The sequence below is a fragment of the Myotis davidii genome, unplaced genomic scaffold, assembly GCF_000327345.1.
Source record: "Myotis davidii unplaced genomic scaffold, ASM32734v1 scaffold265, whole genome shotgun sequence".
In the NCBI taxonomy this organism is placed as follows: Eukaryota; Metazoa; Chordata; class Mammalia; order Chiroptera; family Vespertilionidae; genus Myotis; species Myotis davidii.
The window spans coordinates 3,573,556-3,580,477 of NW_006296627.1; the positions used below are offsets into that span (position 1 = coordinate 3,573,556).

A 6,922-nucleotide genomic window follows, 5' to 3' on the forward strand; every position below is an offset into this window, starting at 1 on the left:
CTCATGTCTGTCTGCTAGTGGGTGTCAGGGTGAGCTAGCTTTTCAGAGTCGGGCCCCTGGCGAACGAAAGCAAGAGAATCACTGGTCCATGCTGGAGGCAGAGCCGTCCCTCCTTCACGGTGCTGCCTCCTCAGGGCCTCCATTGAGCAGCTGGAGCTGGGCAGCAGGCGGAAGGCGGCCCTGGTGGTGCCAGCATTCGAGACCCTGCACTACCAGTTCAGCTTCCCCACTTCCAAGGCTGAGCTGCTGTCCTTGCTAGACGCTGGCTCTGTCTACACCTTCAGGTAGGAGGGGACACTGCTCTGTCCCCATTGCCCACACCAGCCCCCACCACCCACAAGCTCCTAGCCTCAGCCTGGCTCCTTGCCCTGTCCCCCTTCACAGGTACCACGAGTGGCCCCGGGGTCACGCGCCCACAGACTACGCCCGCTGGCGGGAGGCTCAGGCCCCATACCGTGTGCAATGGGCTGTAGACTATGAGCCCTACGTGGTGGTACCCCGTGACTGTCCCCGCTATGACCCCCGCTTTGTGGGCTTTGGTTGGAACAAGGTGGCCCACATCATGGAGCTGGATGCACAGGTGAGGGGGATCCTTAATGTCTCCAGCTGCGGTTTAAATACCTCTAGGCCCGAGGAGCTCACCGTGTCTCAGCGTGGCACACCGCCCCATTAGGCAGCACTATAGGAAGTCCCACCCTTCTGTAGAACTACAATGATCCGCCCTTTGGCCTGGCTTGGGCTCTTAGAGGCTCTTGGGTAAGCCTGCTCCCCATCCCCCAGCCCAGGCACTGACCATTGCTCTGCCCTACCCTTGCAGGAATACGAGTTCCTGGTGCTGCCAGAGGCCTTCACCATCCACCTGCCACACACCCCAAGTCTCGACATCTCCCGCTTCCGCTCCAGCACCACCTATCGAGACTGCCTGCAGGCCCTTAAGGATGAGTTCCTCCAGGACTTGTCCCGCCACTATGGGGCTGCTGCCCTCAAATACCTCACTGCCCTGCAGCAGCCTGAGGCTCCCTGACCTCCCAAGGCTGGGCCTGTGTGGCTCTCCGCTGCCCCTGGCCTGGGCTCTCACTCCGTTATTTAAATTATTTAAGGTCTCTGTGGGAAGGGCCGCAGTGGAGCACCTGGGGTGGGGCCTGGGGCCTCCCTTTGCTGTTCGGTCGCTGGGGTCTATTCTCCCTCTGCCCCAGCTGGTTTGGGGCTGGTTCCCCCCTCCTCAACTGTACACCTCTTTTTCATAATTAATGTTTTAAAAGCTCTGTTTTATGTTCTTCTTGGTTTGGGGCATGAGGGCATCCATGAGCCCAGGGAGTGCCTGGGAGGTCCCGAGTCTTGCCGGAGTCATAGGAGGGCCCGGCCTCCCCCAGAGGCTGTGACTGGAGTGTGTCTTGCCCTCCCTCCCTGGCCCCCAACCCAACACCATGAGGCTGAGAGACTTTATTTGGCTTTATTTAGTAAAATGTTAAAATAAATAAATACAAATTGATCAGCTGCTCTGAATCCCCCCCACCCCCTCAAAACAAAAATCAAACAAACAAAAACTTTGAAGCACAAAACTCCAAATACAAGTTCTACCAAGACTGAGATCACAAAGGGTGTGGACAAAGACAGGTGGGGGCTGGCTCTTCTGCTCAGAGCGTGCTGACCTCTGGCTGCCTGTTCTGTCCTGGCTGCAGCTGACCCTGGGCTGAGACCCAACGACACTGGGAGGGCAGGGGCCAAAGGCTGCAGTGCGGGACAGGGTGTCCTCGGGGTTCAAGAGGGCCTTGTGGAAAGGGCGGGCCCATGGGATTGGTGAACCCTGCACTCCCTTGAAAAGGGCCGTTTTTAAGAGTTCCACCCCAGTTTCAGGCAGGGCGTAACTCCCAGCTTCCTCCCCTTCACATCTGCGGGAGGGTCAGTTGTCTTCTCGGCCACCCTCCCTGCTTGGCCAGGCGCTGACACTGAGGATGGCTGTGGGTCAGGGTGAGAATGGGCCTCCTGTTTCCTGCCAACGGTGCCCAGCTGAGGGGTGGGGTGAGGCCCAGTCATGTCCACAGAGCACAGCTGCCTCTGTCCAACAGAGGCCATGGAATCGAGAACCCAGGGCCTGGAAAAGGTTCCTGGGCCACCATCCATCTTACCACCCCAAGAGCCTTTTGCCCCTGGAGGGAGAGTCTCCTATGAAGCCCTTGGGAAAATAAGAAGACCACACCCTGAGAGGCAGTGAAGGGAGGAAACCACTTCGGGTGTGTTGTGTGAGTTGGGAGCGAGAGCCCAAGGAGGCTCTGCTGGCCCCAGAGAGGAAGAATAGGAGATGGCAAAGAGGCAAGTGCACTCAGACAGGTGAGCGAGACGGTCCTCATGGGAGAGGCGTGGGGGAAGCAACTGCACCCATTCATGCCACCTGCTGAGCCAAGCAGCAACAGGGACCCGAGAGGCAGTTCCTGGAGGGAAACCGGGCATTCAGATGCTGCCGGCTGGAGGCTGCCATGGCCATTTGCAGGCCCCACATGGGCCTCCCTGCCGGGCACAACCAGCAGGTTTGCCCCAAGGGCCTGATAGGGAAGGAAGAAAGCAGAACTCCGGATGAGCTCTGCAGAGGGGAGACAAGACCGGGCAGGCTCCATGAAAGAAAAAGGACCTGCAGGCCACATTGGCAAGAAAGTGAGCTGAGCGGGAAGATGACAGCAACATGACCTCACTGCCTCCAGGACAGAGTGCCGAACCACAGGACTGACAATGGGCCCCATGATCAAGGGCCAGGTGGGCAGCTACCTGGTCCCAGACCAGCGGGTCCCTGGCCTCTAAAGTGACTACAAAGCCAGCTGGTCTCAGAAGTATCCAGCAGCTCAGGTGTGGGGAACGAAAGGGAGGAGGAGGCGGAGCCGTTCGGGTGGGGCAGTCATGAGTGCGTCTCTCAGGTGGTCACAGGCCTGGGGGACAGAGAGGAAGAGGAGACTGGGTGACCAGGGCATTTTCTTTGCAGTAAGGGGTGTCTTAACATTTGAGTCCAGAATGGGGGCTTGGGCAGGGTTGCATTTTTGTACTCTATACTGGCTGACTCCCCACATGGCTCACATCTGAACTTCAGGAAGAATCTACACCCCGACCCGAGGCACAGTCAGCGGGACTGCTCACAGCAGCAGGCAAAGCACCCGCCAGTTCCCAGTCCTGCCCCCACCCACTCCTCAGGCAGCTCCTTCCTGAGCGAGGCCTGTGACGATGGTTTCCCAGCTTCTGGGCCCAGACAAGTCGAATAGGCGGGCCCCGAATGGGGGGTGGGGGAGGTGGTAAGCCTGGAGCTGCGCTCTGAACCTCCGCCAGCTATTCCTCCAACTAGTCCAGGCACTTCCTCAACTCCCTGACGAGACATAGCACCTTGGTTTCTGCATGAGGAAAGGGAGCTCCTCTCCATCCCCCTCAGGCAACCTCTCAGTCCTGCCTGGGAGTTCCTCCTGGGACCTCCCTGGAAGATGGATGACAATCGCTGGTGGAGGTGAGACATTTCACCTAAGAAGTGTCTCTCTGTTGTGTTTGCTCTCAGGGTCCATCTTTGTCTCTCTGGGTCTAACTGGATGAGGGAGAAGTTAATGGGACCTTTCCTGCCCCTCCTAGACTCTGGCCAGTAAGAAGCACAGGGTGGGCTTTGGGGAGGGCCTTTGGGAGGGCTGGTGGCGCAAGGGCCTCTGCCTCCCTCCTGCTGGGCCGAGAACTCCAGCCGGAGCACACACCTGGCACAATTTATTTTCCACAGGCAAGACGACAGAAATGTCCGAGCCTTTCAGAACCCTGGTTTTTAAGGAGACAAGCCAGCCGAGGCAAGCACAGAGATTGTGGCCAAAGGTTACCCAGGAAGCTTGTGGGTGGGCAAAGTGGAGTGAAGTCCATCTCCGGTGCCTGGAGCCAGCAGGCAGAGAAAGGGGCTGGACATTTAGACCTCTCTTCAAAGGCAAGACAGATGCAAAGGCCACCCTGGGGCTCTGGCTCCGACAGGCCATGTAACCTTGAGAAACCGCATTCCTTTGTTCTTTCTCAGCACCAAGGGCTGATGCAGCCAGCCTGTCCCCTGCCCTCTCCCGGAGGGCTGGGGTGCAGAGGCACCAATGAACTTCCCTGGCCATTTCCTTCCAAGCTGTCCCCCAGGCACTCGAAATGCTGGTGGCTGAAAGACCAAGAGCAGCACCAAAGGAAGGGATCTTATTTAGGCACCAGCCTTTTGCTCTAGCAAAATCTGTGGGGATAGTGGGTAGGACCTCGATACGATCCACACTCCATTTGGGCTTAAAACAGGAGCCCAGATCCCTGCACCAAGAAGAGAGGGCAGTCTTCTCTGAGGAGGGGATGGTAGGAGAGCTCCGCCCCTGCCCGGCAGGCCGGCAGCCATCCCAGGTCAGAAATCATGGAGACTAGCCCACCAGTCTTGAGACACAAACACAGCAAAATGGCATCATGATCAGCAGGTTCTGTGCTAAAAAATTATAACTACACAGCATTTTCTCCAGTTCTGACACCTTTTTTAATAGAAATCACTGTTTTTAGGAAACAAATAGCACTTTTGTAATTTTTTTTTTACAATGTTTCTTACCTTGATCTTAATTTAAGTAACACTAGGAAGACCTCAATATCTTTTATTTTTCTTTTTTAATTTAAAAAAAAGTTGTTGTTGTTTTCCCCGGATACAAAGATTTTGCCCTTGCATAAAAAACAGTGCCCCGACGATGACACAAGGACTCACACAGACTCACTGGACCTCACTGACACGATGGCTCCTATTCTACCATGCAAGGTCTCGACTACCCTTCACTGGACTGTCAGCCTGAAAAACAGCTTTTCTATTCCTTATTTTAGTTTTTGTTACCAAAAAAGTAAAATAAACAATAAAATAAAACTTTTTTAAAAAGAAAATAAAGAACAAAAATTAAAAAAAGAAAAAGAGAGACGTCTCCATTCAATCCACACACACCTGGTCGCGTGCTGCTACGCTCAGGGTCTTCTATAAATATAGAAAGGGGATGGAGCTTGTTTTCAAGTAAAATCACTGATCCACCTTTTTTCCTTCCTTGACACACACACCCTTCTTCCCTGCCCTGGGCAAGGGCTGACTGAGCCTGGCTCTGCTTGTTCTTGGAGAGGGAAGGGACCCACCATCCACGGGGCGCACACCCATTTGCCAGAGCAGGGAAGGAACCTGGGGGGCGGTGGGGCGCCCACGGCGGGGAAGCGCGTGCTCCGAGAACCCGACGGCCGTCCTTGGTGCCCATCTCTCCGCACACAGTGGCCCACCACACATGATAAGAAATACTGCTTATTTGATATACTTTTCCCACCCCGGCTCCCTCCCATTCCCTCCCCATCCCTCCTCTGGGCACTGGGGTTGGTGAAATCTCGATTTCCTTTTTTTGGTTTTAAGTAGTGAAAGTTTAGAAACAGGAAAAGCCCACACACTCTTTGGACTTGTCTTCTCTACCTAAACAAACGGCTCGGCAAATAAGGATCTGAAACCTGCTCTCCTCCCTCCGCCCGTCCCTGCTCCCCACCCAACAAAACAAAAACAAACCCATCGTGGCTGTGGAGGCTGCTGCAGGCACACACTGGTGTATAATAGAGAGAGTAAATATATTATTTCACTTGGCATGGTGCTGGCAAAGAACCTCCAGCTGGCACTATTTCATGTAACATGGTCCAATCTTTGCATGTACACACAGAATAAGAAGGATCAATTGGCAAACTCTGGTGCCACCTGGCACAAGCATCTTCTCTCTCTCTGGAACCAAAGAACCAAAAGAATTCTGTACTTTCCAGAAGAAATCCGGCTTTGCTTTTCTAGAGTCTTCAGTGTTTTGCTCTCCTCGCCGCCGGGATCCCGCGGCTTCTCCTGGCAGGGCTCTGTTATTTAGTCTCTTCCCCCTGGTTACAGTTCACTGTGCAGCTCTGCGAGGACGGGGAGGGGGCTGGCGTGGAGGTGGCGGCGTTGGCAGGGGGGGTGCAGTCCGGGCCGTTGGAGATGGCCCCCACAGTGGCCTCAGAGTCTACGGGTTTGGAGAGGTCGATGCCATGGATGAGGCGGATCAGCTGCTTCACCTTCTCCAGGGAGCTGTGCATCTCCTTCTGCCGGGCCAGGATGGTGTTCTTCATTTCCATGCATTTCTGCAGCAAACGAGAAGGGCGGTGGCACTGAGCCTGTGGCTTTGCTGCCAGGCCTGCCAGCCTCTGCAGGTGGAAGGATTCTCGCTGGTTAGTGTGCAGCCCGGGACCTGTTCTGCTCCACAGGAGTGGGAGCCACCACCCAAGGCAGGAGGAGGCCCCAGAGGCAAGAGACAGAGGGCAAACGAGTGGTTCAAAAGCCAATTCTACTTGACACTGGGACTTAAAACCAAAGGTGAATTACTGTTCTAATACTATGAAATAAGTAATTTTAAAAACACAATTCCGCCTGGCCGGTGTGGCTCTATGTGTTAGAGCATGGAGGGGGGGGGGGGTCGCAGGTTTGATTCCCAGTCAGGGCACATACCCAGGTTGCGGGTTCAATCCCTTGTCAGGGAGCACATAGGAGGCAACCGGTTGATATTTCTCTCTCACATCAATGCTTCTCTCTCCCTCTCCCTTCCTCTCTAAAATCAATAAAAACACCCTCAGGTAAGAATTAAAAACAACAAGAACAAAGTTCCCACAGCCGGGCGGAAGCTGGTTTGGGCGGGTGTTTGCACCGCGCTGTCGGTGCTAACGTGGTCAGGACCGGACTGAGCTTTTCAGGGGAGAAAACACGCCAGGGGTGTCTGTGTTCCACCGGAGGGCCTCCCGAGGATCACTTGGTCGCCAAGAACTCAGAGGCAGAGCCTGGGCGGGACCGTGATGTTAGGATCAGACTTCAGCCAACAGAACCCCTCCTGCTCGTCACCTGTAGTCTTTTGCCCTCAGCCTCTCACACCTGTTG

The 6,922-nt window shown here is 55.1% G+C and overlaps 2 protein-coding genes across 5 annotated transcripts in view; one reads left to right on the forward strand and one right to left on the reverse strand.

The window, feature by feature from the left end:
- The window catches only part of GYLTL1B (glycosyltransferase-like 1B), a gene marked incomplete at its 5' end in the record, with an annotated part of 5,110 nt that extends 3,845 nt beyond the window's left edge, over positions 1-1,265 (forward strand). The window contains 3 exons of the mRNA XM_015569523.1: positions 135-284; positions 385-580; positions 818-1,265. Of these exons, the coding sequence (XP_015425009.1) occupies positions 135-284; positions 385-580; positions 818-1,024 (553 nt within the window). The remainder of the gene's footprint in view (positions 1-134; positions 285-384; positions 581-817) is intronic.
- Positions 1,266-1,434: 169 nt separating this feature from the next.
- PHF21A (PHD finger protein 21A) overlaps positions 1,435-6,922 on the reverse strand; it is a 92,645-nt gene continuing 87,157 nt past the window's right edge. For all 4 annotated transcript variants that reach the window (XM_015569521.1, XM_015569522.1, XM_015569519.1 and 1 more), the window contains exon 14: positions 1,435-6,135. In XM_015569521.1, the coding sequence (XP_015425007.1) occupies positions 5,878-6,135 (258 nt within the window). In that variant the 3' untranslated portion in view covers positions 1,435-5,877. The remainder of the gene's footprint in view (positions 6,136-6,922) is intronic.